This window comes from Nestor notabilis, unplaced genomic scaffold, assembly GCF_000696875.1.
Source record: "Nestor notabilis isolate BGI_N333 unplaced genomic scaffold, ASM69687v1 scaffold18020, whole genome shotgun sequence".
Classification (NCBI taxonomy): Eukaryota; Metazoa; Chordata; class Aves; order Psittaciformes; family Psittacidae; genus Nestor; species Nestor notabilis.
In genome coordinates this window covers 55,390-78,278 of record NW_009910853.1, presented here as the reverse complement: position 1 = coordinate 78,278, position 22,889 = coordinate 55,390, and the positions used below count along the sequence as shown (strand labels likewise).

Here is a 22,889-nt window from a genome sequence, read left to right as displayed (position 1 = left end):
AAAGCAAATATATGAGTTGAGAATGAACATGTAGGAAATGCTGATCTTGAAACCTTCCCTGATTTACAAGGATTATTTAAACAAGCTTGAAACCCTGTGCAAAACAAGGCTGGGGACATTTCAGATGTGCCCAGCTTTTGCTGTCATAGCAGAGAGAGAGGATTTATTGCTGAACGGCAGAAAGCATCAGGGTTTGTTTTCCATACAGAAAAACTTCAACACGAAAATGACAAACAACCCGGGTAGATCCAAGTTCCCTGATGTGTTACAGCTTTTGCTCTCCGAGTCACGGGGATGCTTCATGGGGGAGTCCCCCAGGGAAGGAGCAGGGCAGCAAGCAAGGAAGGTTCCAGCTCGCAAGAAGCACAACAGCAAATATCTCCAAGCCAAAACACTTGGGTTTGGCTTCATTCAATGAAAAGCTGAAGTCTTCCATGGAAAGCAGATGCTTTTTAACATTCTCCCCCACCCCCTAAATTGCTTGGCCCAAAAGCAGCAGTGACAGGGCTGTCTGGAGCACAGCCATTCTATCATCCTCAGCCCATCTGTCAGGGGGAACAGAGCTGCAGCCCCACAGCCTGTGCATTATGGTGTCATTTATAACGCTGGTACAGGGGGCATCGGTCTGGGGGTCACTTGAAAGGCAAAGAGTCAGAGAGGGAAATCACTTGTCAGTGTATTTACAAATCCTTGTGTGTGACCACTGGGAAGCACACAGAAAGGAAGGAAAAGGGACTATTAAATGGCCGAGCATGCTCCCGCTCAGCCATCCTGAGGGGCTCTGTGCCCACAGCCTGGCTGCAGTAGCGCCTTGCTGTCCTGCAAGCAGGGGCAGGGTGGCTCTGGTGGGCTGTCCAGCAGCCCGAAGACCATCCCACCTTCCCCTTGCACCATCCTGCACCCCCAGTATTATCTATAAGATAGAGGACTCGCAGCCCTGTGAGGGAACTGGGGATCTTGACTTGAAAACAACCAAGGGGACTTCCCAAAACCCTTGTCTGTGAGGCTTTGCAGGAGTCAGTTCAAATCTCACTGTTGTTAAAGACTTTCTGCTCTTGGTCTCACTGTTCTCCAGCCCCTACACCTGCAACGTGACATTCACTCACTTCTGACCGCTCATGGCACAGGAACAGTCCCTTCTTTGGGTTTGTACATCTCCTAACACAGCCTCGGTCTCCACCGGAACACGGGGCTGCCACAGAAATAAAACCAGTAAGAATAATCCATGCGATGTTAAGTATCAACCCAACAAGCACAGGAGCAGCTATCGGTGTCACTGCTAATGGCAAGTGACACCCAACCAACACAAACCAAGTTTCAGGAGTGTAACTTGAGGATGGAGAGTCAAGCAGGCAACTGGAGGTCACTCAGGCCTGGAGCCGCCAGTTCCTTGGCATCACATCTACACAAACCTGTGCAGCAGCAGCATCCGACCAAGAGTCTGTCCCAGCCAACAGCCTGAGCTCTGTGGTGACATGATACAGTGTTAAATAAAAGGGATCCCTGAGACATTTCTCATTCCCACACTCACAACTGCTCCTGCCTGATTTATATCTGCTGTGAGGAACGGGCATGTGAGCACCGGTCTGGCTACGCTCACGAGAGCTGCAGCGGTGCTCAGGGCTGGCTCCGGTGGCACTTCCAGCAGAACTGGGCAGTGGAGGGAGCGGGGCCGCCCGCACGGGAGCACATCTCCCTCCAGTGCCCGCTCCCAGAACAACAGCCTGTTGCTCCCGGCCACTCGAGCTCTTCCTCACCTGCGAGGTCATCCTCACCGGTCAGCACGGGTGACAGCGCTGCTCTCTGGGTGGCTGCTCCTCAGTGATCCTTGCTTCCCTATCCACATCCATCAAAAAAACAAGCTCCTTATTCTGCTGGCAAAAGCAGAGGATTTAAATCCTCAGAGGATTTAACTCTCAATGGCCTTTCCCCATCTAATTTTGGGGGCAGGGACTCTTTTGTCCCTCTCCCCAAAGGTCTGATCTCGGAACTGGACACTGCTGGACACTGGCTGCCTCTGTGACAGACGCTGGGGTCCCCAAGCTCTCGGGCTAAGCCCTGAGTGGCCAGACCATGTCACTGCCCTCTCCAGCCCCTGCTCCACACGCATGAAAACCTTGGTGTAAACCTTGGCAGACGGGATTGCTGCTCTGGAAAAGAGATCTGGGTGTGCTGCCCCCAGAAAGGCCTCCCAAGGGAGGGAACTTCCCCCCACCCTGACCTGTTCTCAGGGTAAGTCACCATCCCTGAAAACATTTGGTCCTTATTTAACAGCAAGAGCTGTAGGAAATTCCTCACACTCTTCGGCTTGGGTCCAGCCAGCCAGCTTCATTCCAGTGAACTCCATGGATGCAGTTTGGCTGCAGAGTGCCTCCCCTTCAGCTGAGCACTGATCTGCTGCAGCACTTGGGGGTGGCCAAGAGTGTGGCTTCAGCTCACAGGACTGCTAAAGCCAGCAGATGATGTTGTGTTTCCGAAAGACCATCCCTGCACCACCACCAGCAGCCAGGCTGGCTCTTGCCTTAGCCAGGTATCATGAACTCACCTTCCCCCCAGAGACACACAAGCGCATCATTGAAGCAACCATGAAATCCCATGTGCTCACAATGCAGTTGTTTTACTGAACCTCCTAATTACTTTACATGCTCTCCCTGGGCTACGAAGAGAGACATAAACAGATTAACTAAATTAGGCCAATTAAAGGTTCCCTAATGGAATGAAATGTTTCAGGCAAGCTTGAGAGGGGAAATGGGCAGGCAGGAATGAAAGACAACGCAATGTCAGGCAAACCACGCAGGGCAGGAAAAGACTGCTTCAAAAAGTAAGGTTCACAAATAAAACAGTTTCATCTCCTGCATATCTTCAAGGCTGTTCCAGTAAATATGCTATTTACGGACAAAGCTCCTTTTACTCTAATTGAAAGAGCATCCTGGAAGGCAGAGCATCTACTGCAGACATCACACAGGAAGAGGGCAGCTTTCTGCAGCAGTGAGCTTGGTAGCTGCTTCTCTGGGAATGAGGGGTCAGTCTCCCAGGAGATGACAAGGAATGGGAGATGGCACTGGGATCCCCAACTCAGATCTGACAGCCAAGGAGGAGCTAGTTTTACAGAGAGGGAAATGCCTGGCTGCCCAGCACCAGCCTGCAGCCAGGACCACCAGCACTCTGCAGAGCCGGGGCAGAATCAGACCCTGGCTTCCCAGCAGCGACATGCCAAAGGGTCCTGCCTAGGGTGGGAGCCCAGTCAGCACACACACGTGTCCTTACCTTCCTCTTCCCATGGACAATGTCCTCAGGGAGGCTCGTGTGGATGAGGCTGTGCACTTCTGTCAGTTCTGTGATGTCCCCCAGGGCCACGGGTGCATCCTCTGGGAGTGGGGACATGAGGGACTCCAGCTCATGCGAGTCCAAGGTGGCACTGGGAGCTGCCACCCCTTGCCTGCTCCGGTGGTAGTAAGTGTGGTTGCCAGCTGCCTGGGAATCCAGGCCTGGCAAGGCCTCCCTGAGGGAAAACAAGCAAGAGCTGACATCTCACATGAGCCTCGCCTTCCTCTGTCCCAAAGAGCCCAAACCTCCTTAAACCAGCCTGTCAGTCACTGGGAAGTCTGTCATCATTTTCCCAACTGGAAGTTAAGAAACCCTTTTCAAACATCCTTAGAGCTGTCCAGTCTCAGAAGCAAAATACTGCCCACAGTAACAGACACAGGCAATCCAGCAAAGAGGTGGGTTTTCCCTTTTTTTTCCTTTCTCTCAAAAACCCCCCAAACAAACTCAACCCTGTGAGTGTAACAATGCAAATTAAAGAGAAACTACTGAGAAAATCAATCAGTGAAAAGACTATACTGAATATGTTCCTTAGCCAGCTGCACTCCCAGCACTCAATCTATTAACCCATGTCAGACACCGCATCCCAAACAGCCCAGCTGAGCACAGGGAAGGAGCCCATGTTGTACTTTGTGTTCTTCCAGATCAGCCTTCTTCATCTCCTGCAAAGGTGAGGTGGCACCTACCTCTGTTTGCTGTTGCGGAAGCTGGCACACATGCAGAAGAGGATGCAGAGCAGCCCCAAGCAGACTCCCACAATGATTCCTGTGACAGAATGGATATCCAGAATATCTAGTAGAGGAAGGACAGAAACATCATTTCAGCTGCTAGCAGGAAGAAGGTACAAAGTGCTTTACGTTCAGAGAAGCACCAGCTTCACTAAAACCATGATGTGATGCCACATAAAGGAAGAAGATTACTTGACAGTGACAATTTAGAGCATCTTCAAGCAAATTGACACCTCTGCACATTCACTAATTTCATACAACACAGCCTAACAGAAAGGCAGCAAGATGCAGGTTACATGAGCCCTTGCACAGGAGCTGGGATGGGTTCTGGAGCTGCACATCTGAGGACACTGCCGTGATCCTCTGCACTGGCCTTGCGCGTGGTCGTATCTCACATCCTGAGCAGTAACATCAGCTCAGCAGACAGAAATGCCACTGCTGACAAACCGTGGTGTTCAGCAGCACAACTCACTTCCTGCACTGGAACAAAGGGGAGAGTCGTACCTGACAGCTTCTCCCGGAGGGTGTGCACATCCTTAACGTTTGAGTAGGGACCAGATCCCACGACTGTCTTTGCTCCCATCTTGAAGAAGTATCTGGTATCACTTTCCAGGCCATGCACTTCAGTGCTGAAGATATTTCCTGATCAAAAGCAAGGCAAAAGAGGTTTAAAATGTGCAGTTTCAAGAGTATTCAGAGGCTGCAGCAAAGCAGCAGTGGAACTCTGTTGGGCCCTCAGAAGTGAGGGATTTTGTGTCATAAGCTCTAAGAGGTAATTCATACACCTCTTAAGTATTAATGAACTTGCTGCTTAAAGAGCTGATGATACAGACTGCATGTGGTGCTGCTGGCATATGCTCTCCTAGGAATTACTGCCTGCCAGCCTGTAACTGCAGGACCTTTGCTGGATAATAATGGCTATTCCAGCTTTAAACATGTATGATTTCAAGCCTCTCAGTATTTGTGCTCATGGACTCTCCCATATGACCAGGAGCAAGGCCCAGCATATACTCCAGGACCTGGTGGGGTGGCTCAGCACCTCGAGAAGGCTCACCTTCTCGTGTCAGCAAGGTCCACATGTCATCCGGCTGCGTGTTGTTGGCGTTATAGAGGATGAGGTACTCCACAATGATGCCGTTGGGCTCAACAGGGGGGCACCAGTGCACCTGCACAGCATAGGGGTTGAGCGGGTGCAGCCGCAGGTCAGATGGGGGAGTCGAGGGACCTGGCAGAGACAAGATCCAGTGTGAACAGCAGAAAACAGGAGAGCATTAAACGTGCAGGGCATGGCAACTGCTCCGTGTCTTTTCTCAGTGGTTCCACAGCCATGTTTGCAAGCAGGTAATGATGAGCAACCTGGGTGACCAGACACCTGACCCAAAAAAGCTGTGAAGAGCATGGAGAGGAGGCTTCTGAGCCCAACACAGGGCAGGACTTGTGCATCACAGCCAACCAGGCAAGGGAAACATGATAGTGCTGATGAAGCCACACAGCTGAGTTTGAGGCTGTGCAACACTGCTTGAGAGACTATTCCCAGCACATCCTTGCTCCTTGTTGCTTCCTTCACCATCTTCCTGGGACAGCATCTAGTCCCAGCTAGAGGCAGGACACACACCAACTCCAAAGGCTATCACTGCTGCTCTGTGAAGCTGAATACCAGAGAAGCTGTCACAGAGTAAGGAGCTAACCCACTGATGCTCCTGGGATCATCTCTGCTCCCAGCCTTCACCAGGCCTGAAGCTAAGAGGTGGAGATCCTACTGGAACACCAGGCTGGGCAAGGCACTCTTGTTCTCACAGTGACATTCAGCTCTGGGGAGCACCTAGTGCTTAAGCAATGCACTATCAGCCCTTTGAACCCAGAGACAACCCCACAGTAACAGCAATCATTGCCCCAACTCCCTTTACGTGCTCCTCTGTTTACAAAGCAGCACTCCTTCACTGGGCTTGGGAAAGCTACCAGGATGCTTAGAGGTTCTCAGCATCACACATTAGGAGGAATTTGACAGAGATTCAGGGAAACCCAGGAGAAATCAGGATTCAGTTCCCACAAACCCCCACGGTCGGGCAGGGGGAACCGCTCCACCACGCTGCCGAAGGGCCCATCGATGCCAACACCATTGGACTGCACAGCAAACTCATACCTGGTGTAGGGCTTCAACCCACTGATGAGAATGTCTTCATCCGAGCTGCCAAGAGGACACATTCACCAGGCCATGAACATTAGATGGTTCTCCCACCCACTGTCACCTTGATACCTTACCAGGAATACTGTAAGGGATTATCCTAACTCTTACAGTATCTGATTTTTCACCTAAAGCTTCATCTCCTGCAGTCATGTGAATGCAAGAGCACTCAGCTCCCAGCCACAGAGCAAAGCAGGTTCCCAGCCCCCAAAGAAAAGCTTGAAAACAGCCTGGGTTTAGGCTGAAAACCTGCACAGGAATCCGGACTTAAAAAACACATCCCGAAACTGCTTAAACTCTAAGTGATTTTTAAACCAAACTTGTGAGGACCATCTCACATGAATGCTTGAGACTGGCCACAATTGCACTTGGCCATGTTATTAACAGGGAAACAAGCACGTAAGGTCAAACAAGAGCAGAAAAGATGCAGAGACCAGCCACTAAATGATCCCTTAGTATTCAAGTCACAGACAAGTCCTATTGCCACATTTCAGCAGTTCTGAATGTATCTGTGACCAAGGCAGATCTTTCCAGCAGGTGAAACTCCCAGGGTTTTGCTCAGTACTTGAACTTCCATGCAGGTTCCTCCTGCCCTGTGATTACCCCTGACATGAGCAATATATGGCAGATGAACCCTCTTTACCTCGTGTAGTAGGTAACAAGAGAGGCATTTTTCAGGCCCCAGGGGCTGAAGCGCACGGTGTAGTTGACAATTTTGACTGTTGTGAAGTCAGGTTTCTTCCACCTGAGCCATATGGAGGTTGAGCTGTTGGACTCTGCATAGACTTGGACTGGAGGCAGTGGAGGACCCTTCTGCACAGGGGGATCTGTGGTGCAAGACAAAAAGAGAAAACGAGATGTGGAGACATACATGATAGAAAGGCAAGTGACAGTCATCATGGACACAGGCCACCCACACCCAGTATAAGAACATCCTTAATGACAAGAGAGATATTTTGCTCCTTTCTCTCCTTCCCAAGGTAATTCCTCCAAAACAATCTGCAATGACTGTCAAAGGAAGTTCCCTTACACTGGAACCTTCCCCATTTTGGTCCTTCTTGAAGTTCATCTTCTTGTAACTTCACCTCTACCCTTGCTTTGAAGCCACATGCCAAGCAGAAGAGACAGACCACAAATGAAGGGTGTTCCTCACCTACTGCTGCTGCAGGTGCCTTTTCTGTTTTGCCCTTCCAAACTGCTGCATAACCATCTTCGTGCTTATTGAATGCCACCAGCTTCACCTCATAGAGTCTCCCAGGAGCTGGAAAAATCAATCAGGGTTTGTCTGGGGTTATTTTTGTTACCAACCCTCCCAGTTAGACGTGTTTGCTTTGACCTGACTGGCTTTTCCCACCATCCACGACGGTAGCTTGAACAGAGGTGTATTTGCTACAATACAGCAGGAGTCCCCCTTCTACTCAGAGGCTTTCACATTCAACACTGTCTCTCAACTGGTGCACGAACCATCACAGCTACTCTCTAGTTCTCCCCTCACTTTTCACAGAAATTAGCAGCAGCAAGTGGCCTTGCCCCAGCCACCGAGGGTTAACGAGTGTCCTGACCTGTGGTACATCATCTCTGGATCTCCTGAGCTTTCTCCCTTGCAAACTACTGAAGAGACCTATGCACAGTGACTCCCCACTCGCCCATGGAAATGGATGCACTGCACTGTTTATTCATGAGGAGTGAGGACATCTCTCCAAAATGCACCTCCCATTTCTAAAGTCCTCTCTGATGTGTTCACTGCTGTGAGGATTTTCCTGCCAGCAAGTCCCCCCACACCCTGTTAACTCACTGGCAGCTTTTGTTGGTGACTATTTGGCCTCCACAGCAGAGTCTCTTGATTGAGAAAAGCAACAGTGCACAGAAAACCCACACCAGAAACCTGAGGCTGCTCATTACACACTCTTCCCATCAGATAACCATGCACTCTGGGGGGAACCTCAAGTTTGGACCCAAACTGAGCACCAGGACAGGGTGCTCTATCTCCAAGCAGTGCTGCCTGGTCCAAAATTCATTTATCTCTTTCCACTGGCCTTTCATCAGCTGAAACACTCCTCTGCTGTGTTAAGCAACATCTGAGGGGGTTTTAAGGGAGATGTTTACTCAAGGAAACAACTTGGGATATACAGAGTTCTCAAATAAGACACTTGCCAACTCCTCCCTTCAGCAGCCAGCCCATTCAGAAGCTCAGCAAGACCAGTCCAGATTGTCTCTGACTGCAGTGCATTGATGAAGTTGGTTAATTTGGGATATGCCTGTTCATTCCCTGCCCTGACAGATCACTGCTCCCTTTGCCAGACAACGTAAGCAGAATAAAACCTTCCTTATTTGATGCCAATTTTATCAGGACTGTGCTGATTACGCTCCCAGAGGCTAATGGTACCAATTACCAAAGGCTCCACAACACATGGTCACACTCAGAATACAAAAACAGTTCAGCCACGTTTTTCTCTCCAAAAGAATCCCAAAAGCAAACAGAGCTTTGTCTGCCCCCAAGGTGCCTGATCTGCATTTTCACACTCCCCAGCCACAGGAAAACGTTTCGAACCCACACAAGGGGGATGAGACCAAAGGGCACTCAATGTCCAAACACTGGGACCATGGGCTTGGTGGAATAAAGGACCCCACAGCCTGTCCCTCACCAGCACATGCACTCTGCTTCCTGCCTGAGGATTTAGCTGGGACACGAGCTCAGCGTGGATGATGTGTTCCAAAACGATGAGGAAGAGCTCACAGATGTGATGCAGCTGTGGGCAGCTCCTATTGGAGAAGTGAAGGAAAGGACAAGCTTTCCATCTCCATCCCCAGGTAGGATCACTACAGCAGCCACTTATATGTGGAGCCAGGGGAGCTCTACTACAAGATCAAGCAATTCACTTTCCAAAAATAAGGGTATTTTGGATTTCTCAGTCAGAGGCTTGGCTTCAAGTTTTATACATAGACCCAGATGTTCAAGCTCTTAGAACATGCGGACATAAAGCTCTATCAAGCTGTCAAGAAGCTAGTAGGCAGCATGAGAACAGATGTATTTCACTGCATTCCATCATACATTAAATATAAGCAGAATAATCTAGTCCAGATCATTTCAAATCACTAATCTGGATGACTGCATAATATACCCAATATGCTAAATATGTTGTTTCAATCAGTTTTTCAAGGTGTTCATATTGGCCAGATGCCATATGCCATACTTTCCTCTAAGTGGGAAAATACCCTGATCTCCAGAGAGTCATTCCCGGAGGAATGCAATCTTCCATCATAGAAATGTGGAAGAGAGGATCACATCCTTACTGTTTATTTTTCCTGTAAATTATGGCCCTGGTAGTTGCACACCTGTACAGAGACGAACTGCTAGAACATGGAAATCGATGGGAATTCCTCAGGGAAAAACCCTCCTGGTGATTCAGGACAGCTCCTTTTGATTTTGTGGGCTCATGAAATTGCTGTATGTTTTCTGTGCCTCCGAACAGCTGCCCTCCTCTGTCACAGGATTTCAGCTCATTCCTCTCAGAAAAGATACATGTCATTAGAGATACCACTCTAAGGAGACATGATTTGCTCCAGAGGTTTGCATGAGCATGGGAGAAAAATCTTCTCTTATTTCAGCTTAAATGGAGAGAGCAGAGTCATTACCAAAGGCAAAATCAAGAAGCCAGATGTTGGGGTTGAGGCAAAAGATGAGGATGTCTGTGGGATAAGAGAAGAGGTGATGGACAAAGCTGGCACCATGACAGCAGGACCAGCCAGCGCAAGAGAAGACAAAACAAGAATCTTGCACAGGACCAGCACAAGGAACCTAAAACACTGCTTAATGGTACAGGAAACTTGGGGAGGGAAACATGGGCAGGGATCTTTGCTGGTGTAATAGTTGTGCTGCCGCTGTGAATAAAGAGTAACTGTGCTCAGGAAGCTTTCTGCACACCCATCCACCTCTGCCTGAAGCCGGACCTTGTTTGCACTGACATGGTATGCAACCACGCCTCAGCTACAGCTTTGTATTCCCAGTGCCTAACCCTGGGATTTCCTGACACCATTTCAAACACTGGAACAGGCTTCCCAGAGAGGTGTTCAATGCCCCAGGTCTGTCACTGTTAAGAGGCATTTGGACAATGCCCTTAAGAACTTGCTTTAACTTCTGGTCAGTCCTGCAGCGATCAGAGTTGGACTCAGACACCCCTGAACTGGGAAATCCCCCCAGCTGAGTCCTCATCAGCCAGTGTGCCCCAGCATAGACCACGTTAGGGCTGCCATCCTCTCCTGAGACTGCTACCCACTCTGCCTACAAGACACCCAATGCAGATGTAACTACCTGTGCAGAGTAGCTCCCCATCATAAAACTAAACCCTTCTAAATCCCAACCACTCCCCATCCTTGTTTCTTGTCCAGATCCCTGCCTTTCTTAGCACAGCCAGATTCTTGATCCCTTCCTTTACTGTACACATGCAAGAGCACATCATTCAACAGTGCAAGGGAGAGAAAAAGAGAAAATCCATGGCTTGAAGAAACCTGAGACTCTCTTCCTGACACAATGATAGCTGATCCACAACCACCAAAATCATAAGGAAGCCATTAGGGCTTGACGGATGCCCAAATTTAAGGAAGTAATTACAGAAGAACAAGCAGCCTTCTCAGCATCATCATGCCAGAGCATTTGGAATCAATTCAGCCCATTCCCGAGTCCCTCTGCTAACTGACTTGCCAGTGGTTAGAGCAGCGTGATGATGTTCACATGTGGTTTCCTCAGTGCAATAATTACAGACCTAAATTCTTCAGAGAAACTCATAACTGTTAACACTCTCTCAGTGGCAGGATGGCTGCACATAGCTGGAAACCTACTTAGCGATGACACAAACTGTCTTTCCAGGTGCTGCAGCCTGACTTTTACACCATGTATAATACACATGCGGGATGTACAAGATGAACCAGCACGAGAAACACCAGCCCTGCAGTCTCAGCTCACTGGGCAGTAAAAGGGATGAAGCATGAAGTGAGGGATGGAAGGACTCTAAGAAGTAGAATCCTGTTTCAAGGATCTGCCATGACTGTCCTCTCTCTCCATCCTGTATCCATGAGCAAATCAACTAATTAGTATGATCAGACATTAGAAGCATTAACTCCTTACGGGAATTGCCAAGCACAGTTAGCCAGGCAGGCAGATCTGACTGTGGTGCAGACTCTTCTCCAGCCATGGACACTCACTAATCTATCCCTTTTCCTTTAGGGGGAGGTGGAGGAGAATACTGATCCCAAATTAGTATGCTGTGAATTAACCCATCTCTGCATTTTAATACAGAGAGGTTTCAAACAGCATGCAATTATGGAGCTTCTTTGGAATACACAGAGAAGGAGAGATCATTGTCCTGACTGGAGATTTTAATCTAGGCACTCTTTATGGCAACACAATAAAAACACTAATTGATTCAGATCCATTTATTAGTGTATACTAAGTGTATTAGTAGCCCTTGGTTAAAAATACAATCCCTGCTACACTGGCATCAGAAACGTCTGTGTTTTAAACTTTGCTCAGAACAAGCCCCAAACACCCCCTGCCAGAAATGATTCTGGGGGCTCTTAAAACAGCTCTCATGGTCCTATGTGTTTGCAGCCAAGCAGACAACTCTTGGAAGCATCTCAAGGGACTGCTATGAAGTGCAAGACAGACCCTGGGTTTCCACACTGACTACTAAGGGATGGAAGCAGCTAACCTAGTCGAGTCAGCTCGTACTGCTTCACTTTCTTCTTTAGTTTTATCGGTCCTACATCCCAGCTCTCATCCTCAGCACCATCCAAAGGGCTTTCATCGCTGGACTCCTCTGGGCCCACTTCCCGGTAGTAGAGCTTGTAGCCAGATATCTGGGCATGGTTGGCTGGGGGCTGCCACGTTATCAGCAGAGACTCCATCTTCGCTCGGACTTTTAATTCTGTCGGGGCAAATGGAACTAGAAGAAGAAGAAGACAAGAGAAAAATGTTCAGCCACTCGTCTCCATTCCCCTGCTCCACTGAATCCTTCCTGTCCTTGGTGGTGAGGAAAGGCTGTCCCATGAGCTGGATGTCTCCACTGTCTGACAGAGGAGACTGGAACAGTTATGCTTTACTGTTGACTTCTGGGTGATGCAGGAAAGAACAATGTCACAAAGCCACTATGGGAGTTTCTCAATGCATTCTGAGTTGCCACCATCTTTAACCACTGCTGGAATCTGGCTTGGGCTCAACTCTGCTTGGCAGAATTGTCTGTTCACTCCCAAATGTCATAACATTGGGGTTTGGGGGGTTTACTTTTCATTTCTTAAGAATTTTCACAGCTGCACATGGAGGGAGGAAGGACGTGCAGGGGCTAACGAACAGAAAGATAAAGGTGGGTGCTTTGGTCTAACCAAAACCAGTGCTTGTAATTCCCTAATGAAAGCAAGTATCTCTGATTATGCCTCAGTTCCCCAGTGTCCTGCACACCCTGCCCCAAACCCCAGGCACTACCCAGCCTCCTACCATGCGTCTGGTTGTCTCTGTCAGGAGTCCGGTGCTGGGTCCACTCGGAAGGGGCCCCGTAGCCCACGCTGGTGCTGGCCGCGATGCGCACCTTGTACACTTTGTTGGGATGGAGCGAGTAGAGAGTGATTTGTGTCTCATTTCCACCCACTTCAATGGAGGTTACCTGATCTGCTGGAACCAAGGGGACACCATTGGAAACATGGGTTTCCCAGTCAAAAGGAAATTGAGCTGAGAAGCCACAAAGCCCAGCTACCCCCACATGGCCTGCACGCTTTGGGCTGGCTTTGCCCTGTGTAATATCTCATGCCACCAAGAAAAACTAGAACTGAAGGCTGGGCAGAGCTGATACCCTGACTGACAACTCCCTTCATCACATTCAGATCTACACATTGCCTTCAGCACCACTGAGCCTGCCTGGAGGGGAGCTGTCAGAAACCTTGCTGCTGCTGCTGTGATGGCAGAACATGTGTATGCCAATGGTACATTCCACTGCTTCTCACTGCTGTATTAAAATCCTCACCTTAATTTGAACCAGAACTGTCCAGCAATCTTGCTCTCTGAAAAATTCACACCTCCACTCAGGCCAGGCTGAGGTTTTGCATCTCCCTCTTCAGCCCACCCAAGTTCATAAGGCAGATAACAGGAAATTTAAACTGAGATGGCTTGAGATTTTCACCGTAGCAACTCATGGGTCTTGCTGAAGATTCATATTGCCTGTTTGGTGAATGCAAAGGTCTTGCTTTTCAGCTTCACCTGTTGTAAAGTCAGCTGGGAGCACTGTCCCTGCTATGCAACAGCATACTGATGAGTGTGATCCCTGGATTGCACACATTTCCAAGGTTTTACGACGCCACAGAGCCACAGGCAGGCTCAGAATGAAAATCTAAGAGCCAGGAGTCATAGCACAGACTACAAATCCAGATCAAACACATGGGAGCATGTCCAGCACTTCATCACACTCCCCACCCTTCTCTTGGTAAGAATCATGACCCTGGGAAGTGAGAAGCTGCAGAGCTTTGACAGTTTTAAGAGCAAATACCCAGAAGAATTTGCAAAGCAAGCCCACATGGAATTGGAACAGCCACATCCAGCACAGGTAAACACTACCATCCCTGCTGAAGGCTTCTTAGAGCATCTGACAATATAAATAAACCCAGATAAAACTCAACAACAGAACAACACAGCCTAGCCAGGATATTTGCTTTTTTGCCCCCACAAGGGTCACTTTGATTAGACTCCACTTTAAAGGAATAAAATGCATTTACCCTTCTTCCCCAACCAGCACAAAGCTCTTCCCCCAGAACACACAGTGCTGATGCCACCAAAGGTTTGCTTATGCAGACATTCATGGGGCAGCACAAACACACAAGCACCAGGCCCAGGCCGTTCCCCTGATGACCCAGGCTCCTCCATGATCACAGAAGGCACCTCAAAGCAGGGTGAAGTAGCACAGCACCAGCACTGCTGTGACCACCACCAGCAGAGCCAGGCTACAAGGGGTGTTGTCCTCCCTTGGTTAAGAAGGGGTCCTTCTGTCCCTCCTCCCCTCAAACGTTAAGACTGCTCTGCTGGAGCAGAATCCACAACCCCTGAACAGTGTTTTCCTCACCTTCCTTGAGGGTGCAGTAGTCTATCTTGTACTTGGTTATCTTGCCATTACTCAGCTCTGGAGGGGGAGGCAGCCATGTCACACGGATGTCACCAGGAGTCATGCTCGACAGGGACAGCTGAGGGGCAGCACTAGGAACTGGGTAGAAACGACAAGGAGAAGTCAGGAAAGCCCAGGGCAAGACCTCAACACATCTCTGCCACCTCTTGGAGCTGGCTGGAGGCCACTACCTGGTCCTGGCCCTGCCACAGCCACTGGTGACATGTTCTCTGGCCCACGGGGAACCAATACCCCCAGCTCTTCAACAGCTCAGCGCACCAGTGTGGTGTCTGGGGAGGGGAGATGGGCTGCTCAGCTTCAACAGGCTGATCACTGCTCCCCAGGGACCCCATGTGCACTGCAAACTGGGCAAGCTAGCACAGACCAGCTAATCAGCCTATGGAGCAGGAAGGAGACACTGACGGAAATGGCTCACAGATCCAGACTTCAGCCTGGGAATCCCCATTCCCTCAAGAATCACAGCTCTGTGCTGCAAGCAGCTTTCCTGCTTTCAACTCAGCTTTTCAGGCTTCAGACACATACATGTGGGACCACGCAGTTCGCTGTCAGGAGTATTAAAACCACATAATGGACCCTGCAGCATAGCAGGGGCTTGCATGAGGTCTGCCAAAACCATCACTTCTTGCCTCTGTCCTGCAGTCTGTTGAAAGCTGTACATGTCCTCTCCTGCTGGGCTGCTCTCCTTCTGGCACTCTGCCCTTACTGCTTGCAAAATGCTACATGATAAGTGGTAAAATCAACACAAACTACTGGCTCTTAAGGAATCCAACCTCAAGGCTGCTCCCACCCCTACAAATTGCAATAGATGTCTTTCTTCCAAGTTGAAATCAAGTCTGGCCCAGAGTCAAGTTTGGAGCAATACTGCATTAGCTAGATGAAAGCCCAGAGGAGCTGACTGTAGTTCCTGAAGGATTCTCATGGGCCATGCTGTCAGCTAGGTCATTTTCATGCTCTTCATCACCCAAGCTGATGATCAAACCAGAGTGCTTTAGTTTTGGGAGGTTTGTTTTGTTGTTTGGGGTTGTTTTTAAAGGAGCAGCAAGCAAGTTTAGGTGTCTAGAAGCTGACACTATTTTCCATAGCATACCCAATGCTCACCATGAAACAGGCCAAGAACATTTTCTAGGCACCAGTACCCATGTAATTGAACGCACCATCCTCCAGGGTCTGAACAATGATGGAAGAGGACGTCCGGCTGGCGCCGAGCTGAGAATACGCGACCACGTAGAAGACGTAGTTGGTATTGGGTTCTAGGTCCTTCACCTGCAGCTCAGTGGTATCATTATTGACAGCAAACTGGTATTCCACGTTATCTGTTCCTAGAGCAAAGGCAACACCGATCAGCAGGTCAGTGAGCTGGCAAGACACTCCTTGAAAAATCACTTCCATCACAAGGTCCACAGTGGAGATCCACCTTAACAATCACTTCTCCAGTTCCCCCAGTAACTGCACAAACCCCATTTATGTGCATTCTTCAGGCAGAAACATTCAATGCTTCTATGTTAACATCTCCTTTTCACCTCAAGTTCCTTAATCCATGCTAAGGCAGCTGATGTTACCAGCTTAATTTTCAAAGGAGCTCTGGCAACAGTTCAGCAAGAGTATTGGCTTGCTGGCTGCTTGGGAAGACAGACCCCAAGAGACCCAAGTGCCTCACCTCAGATTCTGGGTGTAAATGAGTTAGTGATTACCCCTGTACACAATGTAGCTATTTAATATCTCAATTAATAATCACACCCTTTGCATATAAAAGCAATATGTTGGAGGAAAAAGTAAACGACAGAAGTTTCCAGAAGTGCCTGGTCTCACTAGAATCCAGACAGCTCAGCTACATGGATATGCTGCTGCTGGTCAACAAGTTAATATATGTTGGCTAATCCACAGGCACTGTCACAGGCTGACACTGACTCCAAGAGAAAATCCCTTTACCCACAACGAAGAGGGCTACACAGACTGGAATTGCTTCACTCTTGTCACTAGCTGGGAAAGAAAAATCAACCCGTGTTTTGTGTCTTGTAGCTGCAACACAGCTGTGTTGCAGGGGCAGGAAACACCTACCCACAGCCCGCTGGTAATGTAAGGAGAAGCCGATGATCTGCTCGCTGTTGTACTCTGGCCGCTCCCAGGACACAAGGACTGTGGTGCTGGAGAGGGACACGGCTGACACCTTCTTGGGAGCGCTGGGCAAACCCTCCCGCACGATCACCGAGAGCTTGGCAGTGGCACAAGCCATGCCCAGGCTGTTCTCAGCCACGCACTGGTAGTAGCCAGCATCCTCCAGCCCGATCTGATTGATGACAAGGCTCCCGCTGCTCTGCACCTTCACCCGCCCGTTGGAGAGGATGGTCTCCCCGTTCTTCAGCCACTGGATGGTTGGGGCTGGCTCCCCCTCTGCCTTGCACACAAACCGGGCTGTGCTGGCGCGGGTGCGCGAGATGGTTTCAGGAGCCTGGGAGATGCTGGGTGTAGCTGGGAGGAAAGAGGACAAATTAATGCAGGAAGGAGGAGGAAAAGATAGCAAAGCAAATCCCTTCTCCTCCCCACTCGGTGCTATGTTTTATTCAGTAGCAGCTTTGCTTACAAGATAGGATTTGCCAGGCAGACTCTAGAGGCTTAATTTAGACTCTGTCCAAAAGGAAAAATAAATTCTCTATCAATCATGTGCTGCACTCCCTGATCCTAGGCTGTTCTCCCTGCTGGCTTCCACGATACTGAAAGTTAATTGCTGATACAGATTTCCATGAGGGAACCCTGGAGAACAAGAATAAGGCATAAAACGGTTCAGTAAATACAAGGAACTAAACCCCAAATTAAAGAGGAGACACTCCCACTGAGAGCTATCCCAACCCATGGCCTCCTGGCTCTACCCTGGCTCCCATCTTACCCAGCACGGGCCACAGACACAACTTCTTGGGTATCTCCTGGATGTTGGTCCATGTAATCCACACCTGCCTGGTCAGGGTTTCAACCTGGAGCATTCACCCTGCTCTCTACTCACCAAGGACCCGGAGCTCAGCCGCGGCTGTGACGAACTGCCTGGTCTGGGGTTTGTTAGCACGGCAGACGTACACCCCCGAGTGATGGGGCTGGCTCGAAGGGATGAGGAGGTTTGTCCGGCCCAGCACAATCACATCCGTGGAAACAGGCTTTCCATCTGCAGGAAGAAACATGCACAAATGTGAGAGGCAGCCCCCTTTATGAGGGCTTGTGAAGAGCCAGGATCACAGCTGGGGAGTGGAGAGACCCTCAAATCCCGAATCCCAGCCCAGAGGAAGGTTCCTGCTGGGACACTCCTCAGCGTTTGATCAAGCATCAGCCAGCCCAAGCCAGCATTGGCTCAAGGCTTAGTTTAGCCTCTAATAACTGAAGTTGTTCTGTTTTGGATCAAAACAGTCTCTAGTACCAAGGGTGTGCCTGCAATGAGAGCCCCCAGGAATAGCACATTCAAGGAAAAGCTGTACTAACACACATCTTGGAAAAGCTGCTGGATCTGCCTGATGACCCCCAAGCACGAACACACACACCTCCTCCCCTCACTCGTTAATGCAGATGTCAGCAAGAGCACTGAATGACTAACAGCTCAGGAGTTCTTCCTTCCTCTGGGTCCCACACGTGAACCCAAATTTATTGAGCTTCCCAATTCATTCTTTGCCCCCAGCTTGGCTCCTGATTTTCAGAGTATCAGGAAGACACCTGGTTCTCCTTGGGGCTCTGATGCTTGGACCATAAGCTGACCTCTCCCCATTCTCCTGGCCAGATGCTCAGCATTGCTGAGTAGGGGAAGTAGGGAAGAAGGAAAGGGTGGCTCTGGCTCCCTGGCCAGAAGATAAGCCATCCTTCTACAACTTCCAGTAGCCCTGGGCTCCTCAGCATATCACAGACTGGCGCTGGGCCCTGCTTATTGTCAGCACTGCTCTGGTGTGAGAAACATGGGGACCATGGTGTTGGCACCTCTGAATGAGTGGAGGAGGGCAAAGCCAGGAGCTGGGGACAGAGTATGAGCAAGGAAAGGCACGGATGGGAGGTCAGGTACCCGTGGCCAGCTCTGGCACAGCCAGCCGGTTTGTGCAGAGCTGTGCTACACCAGACTTTGTCCCTCTTCACCTACAAAAGCAGGGATGTCTTTCAGACAGCAAAAGCTCAGCACTGTCTTACCTTTACCTCTCAGAGATTCAGCTGAGTCTGTACCTCGAGACAGAAGCAAGCTCTCCACCTCCACTGTGAGCAGCTGCACACCTACTTAGCACCATCAGCAGGGAATGCAGCTGAGATCAGATCCTCTGCCCCCTCCCTCCACAGTTTAGGGGTATTTAGATGGCCTCACAATTCACTGGCTGCATGCTCAGAGGAGGGGAAAATCCGTGCACCCCTTTTGCACTGGAGCACTTTGAAAACCTGACTCCAGATGGTAGCAATTAGCTGACACCACCAAGAGTGGCAAGAGCCAAACTGGCAACCTGGAGGTACCATACTCCGTGTTACCTACATGACTAATCGTCCAGTAACCCAGCCTGCTCCTTAATGAAGCCTTGGAAAGAAACATGCTTGTATAACACAGAACTGCTAATACTGTTAATCCATCTTTTCTAATTGAAGAGTCCACACTGGGAAGCACAGGGGAGACCAAGCAACCACTTCAAAACAAAGCATGTAAAGAACTCTTTCATCAACCTTTCCTCCTCCTTTTCCTCCCCATTCAAAAAACTTTCATAGTGATAATTAGTAATACCTACTCTACTCAGGCATCAGCAGCTCCCAGCAAAGCAATGATTAAGTGATCTAGCATGTATCTGGAATTGTGAAGTGCACAGGATAAACCAGAAACATTTCTGCCAGAGCATTTAATCAAAAGTTATATCCTCTGAGATATTTTTGGTCCTTTTTTTTTGTGGGGAAGAGGAAATATTTATATACACTAAAATCCCTGCCTGTGGACAAGTCTGGGCTTAAGACCAACCACAATAAATGGTTACAGGGGAGAGGAGTTTTAAATCATGACCTGGATTTATGGAAATGACTGAGAGCCTTTTCTAGGGGAGAACTGACTCCTGAGCTGAGAACATCTTCAGGCAGAGCCTCTGAAACACATCTGATGGATGCGACACTTGAAGTGACACTAGCACCCAACTCATGACTTAGGCTATCAGCCCTGGGTAACGTGTGCCAGTCTGGCTCACCTGTACACCTCTGAGGAGACCTGAGCTTCTGCTCAATCCTTCTATCACCAGTGTGACCACAGTAAGACTGTGAATAAAAACCTTCCAGCAACATGCCCTGCCACTGCAAGGATTAAATCTTACCACGTTTCAGAATCCTGCAAGATCGTACAAGTTATTTCTCTCATGCAAAGGCGGATTCCACAGAATCCCCACTAACCTCCGAGTCCCTGTAGGAATGGCATAGGCCTGACCCCATCTCATGACCTTCAGTGCTCAAGCTCATACAATAAGGATGACTAATTTAGATCAAAAGGCATCCAAGCATTAGAGCTGCATATATTTCACAGGTCAACCAACTATAAAGTGAACTGCATGCTTTGTAACCTTCTAGATTTAATTAGTAATTCCAGTTTAGCAAGGACACCCTACACTGCACCACCACCCGTGTCATTAGGTACTGCTATAACAAGCACCCTTCCAGCCCCACAGATTTCTCAGCTTTTTAATAGATGTTTTTAAACATAAAGTATGCACAGGTTCCTCTGGACAACAAAAACTTAATCCTGTCCCTCAGGCTCACCCTGTCGGATCCAGGAGACAAAGGGGGTGGGATCAGCAGCTGCCATGCACTCCATCACCACGCTCTCCCCGGCCACCACCGTGGTGTTCTCAGGAGCAGCAACGATGGCGACATCTCCTCCTGCTGACTGGGAACCTGGAGTCAAAAGGGAAAAGAAAAGTCTGTCCTTCCAAACTGCAAAGTCCCTAGAAAAACAGAGAATGTGGAGCCCACACACCCCGTGGGTTGTTTCACATGTGATAATGGGTCATGGCCAGCTGGAGGAGAAGCAGCAGTTCTTGTTTGACATGATTGCAATATTTTTGCTAAAGGACAACAGGGTGTCCTGAAGATGCATCCTCATCATGCTGGTCCTAGCAAAAATTAGCAGCAGGATTTTCACATGGAAAATAAATAGAGTTTCAACCCAGCACCTTCATCAGCTGTTGCTAAATGGGTGTTTTGTTAATTACATGAGACAAGACACTGCTATCCTCAAACAGAGCAAGACAACACACCCTTTGCTAAGGCACTGTAACAGCTCAGAAAGAATCTAGTAACTTGGCACTGTAACAGCTCAGAAAGAACCTAGTAACTCAGTCAAACAAATCCTAACATCCAGCTGCTGTACCGTAAATGGCACCAAAGAGAGGTCAAGCTTGTGCCCAGGCCTTTAGCTGATGGCACAAAGACTGAATCAGTCATTGCACATCTGGAGGAGAAAGTGCACAGACAAAGCCAAAAGTAAATCAAGCGGCATTTACAGGAAGGTCTATAGACTGCATTGCACAACTTCTTGAGTACAAGATGGAGGTGGTTTTTGCTTGAAATGAACCTTCTGCCTGTGTCTGCCCACTGCTGAGCAGGGGTTAAGGGAAGGTTAAGGAAATGCCTCTGCAGGAGCCAGATTTCTGTTGTCAGATGAAAACAACCACAGCACTCTTGAGCAGACCAGACTGTTCATAACCCTCCACAACCCAGCAACCCTGTTCTTCCAGCACTCTCAAGGATGTCTAACTCAGAGGGACACTTTTGTTGTTGTCCGCATGAAAGGAGAAATAACTGCAGAGGAGTCACGTTGTACAAGTAATTCTAAGACCTGCCCTGGGTGCTCCCCTGAGCTAGCAGAGAAAGCTGTTGGCAGAAGGTCTCAAATAAACAAAAGCAGAACCTCTGCACTGTACAAACTCACTGTCCTAAGATGCTGCAGAGTTCAAAACCCAAGAAGTTCAGGCAAGCTCATGAAGGACCCATTTATCAGGACTGTTAAATATGAAGGTCTCGATGCAGTCCCCAGCCCAAGGTGTTTCCACATCCCTGACTGTCAGATGCTGAGATGTCCAAGGAAAGCACCATGTTCTCCCTGCCCAGTTCTTTTTACATGCTTTCCTCTACCATCCGCTGTGGTCACTTTTGGAGATGGCACTTGCAATGGCTGGACCTCTGGCCTGGCCCACACAGGCCACTCATGTGGCATCCAAGCAACACTCATCCATACTAGACTTTCTTGTGGTACAAACCAGAGCAGTTTTGGCCTCAGCACACAGGCCTGCTACACAGCAGGAGGTTATACACTGCTGCACTGAAGGTGCTGTGCTCAGCCCATCTCCAGGCTTCTTGCCATTTACTCCAGTCTTGCCAAAGACAGTTGGTCCAACACTGAAATCTTCTTGCAGCCCATAGACGTGTGAAAGGGATTTCCATCTGTAGTATTACATGCGCACAGTTTAAAAGGAGCTAGCAAAACCCGTGAGGCACCAAGGGAAAACGTGAGAGCAGGAGCCAGAGCTTGTCCAGCAGATGGAAGCAGAGACCGAGGGCTGCCCGTGGTCCCCACTGGGGCAAGGGCTGGACCACACTAAACTGCAACCCCTGCCCTGGGCAACACCAGCAATAGGAGCTGCCATGGGGCACGAAGGAGAAGCCAAGCCCGCTGTCCTCCTTCCAGTGGAACAAGCGTGCCACGCAGAGGGCCTGGGGTGTACAGGCACATACAATGTCCTGTGGTGCGTCCAGCATGGCCAGGGCTTTGCTGCACTCCTACATGAGCTGTTCACAGTGTTCACACCTACAGACACCACCAGACTCGCAGCCATCATGTCCGGGCACAGCAGGACAACTCGGGGACAGAACAGGAACAAGAACAAACCACATCAGGCTATGGATTCAGACTGACAATCAGATCAAATTCTTGGTCTCTCTTAACTGCGGCACCAAGGTTGTGCTTGAGAGCTACCAAGACAGAAAATGGGTTTAAATGCAAAAACAGGCATGACAGCTTCTGCAACAGGCACATAAGCTGAAGGATCAGAGAAATGCAAGGCTCTTGCTGGCAGCAGCTTTCTTTTAACTCCAGCTCCAGCTCAGCAAAGCACTACAATCCACAAGTAATCATTACTCCTGCAAAACAACCGAGTGCAGGGACTCCAGCGAGACCCGGCTGGGTGCGTGAGGCTGCGAGGCGCACGGGACCTCTACCCTTTCTCTACCTCATAACCTTTCTCTACATATACAGCAGAGAGGGATGAGGCAACATCAGAGAAAGATCAAGGAGAAGGAGCTTTCCAGCAGGATTTGGAAGGGAACACATGAGAAAGCACCAGAAGGAAAAGGCTTTTATAGCAGCCATTACAGGGAAGGCCACAGTGCTGGGAAGAACTGGAGAAAAGAAGCTGTTCTTTTCTGCAGTGCTGGGGAAAAAAATAAACTTAGAGTAAAAAAATAACACCAGCCAGATGGCAATATATTCCCTGCCCGATCTCCACGCAGCTT

General features: G+C 49.2%; 1 protein-coding gene across 1 annotated transcript in view; it reads right to left on the bottom strand.

Annotated features, from left to right (window-relative positions):
• The window catches only part of IGDCC4 (immunoglobulin superfamily, DCC subclass, member 4), a gene marked incomplete at its 5' end in the record, with an annotated part of 53,980 nt that overhangs the window by 5,555 nt on the left and 25,536 nt on the right, over window positions 1-22,889 (bottom strand). The window contains 14 exons of the mRNA XM_010011955.1: window positions 3,268-3,502; window positions 4,011-4,116; window positions 4,557-4,694; window positions 5,107-5,277; window positions 6,113-6,240; window positions 6,881-7,064; window positions 7,391-7,498; window positions 11,946-12,179; window positions 12,728-12,901; window positions 14,340-14,477; window positions 15,554-15,718; window positions 16,458-16,868; window positions 17,398-17,553; window positions 20,139-20,273. Coding sequence (XP_010010257.1) covers window positions 3,268-3,502; window positions 4,011-4,116; window positions 4,557-4,694; window positions 5,107-5,277; window positions 6,113-6,240; window positions 6,881-7,064; window positions 7,391-7,498; window positions 11,946-12,179; window positions 12,728-12,901; window positions 14,340-14,477; window positions 15,554-15,718; window positions 16,458-16,868; window positions 17,398-17,553; window positions 20,139-20,273 — 2,483 coding nt within the window. The remainder of the gene's footprint in view (window positions 1-3,267; window positions 3,503-4,010; window positions 4,117-4,556; window positions 4,695-5,106; window positions 5,278-6,112; window positions 6,241-6,880; window positions 7,065-7,390; window positions 7,499-11,945; window positions 12,180-12,727; window positions 12,902-14,339; window positions 14,478-15,553; window positions 15,719-16,457; window positions 16,869-17,397; window positions 17,554-20,138; window positions 20,274-22,889) is intronic.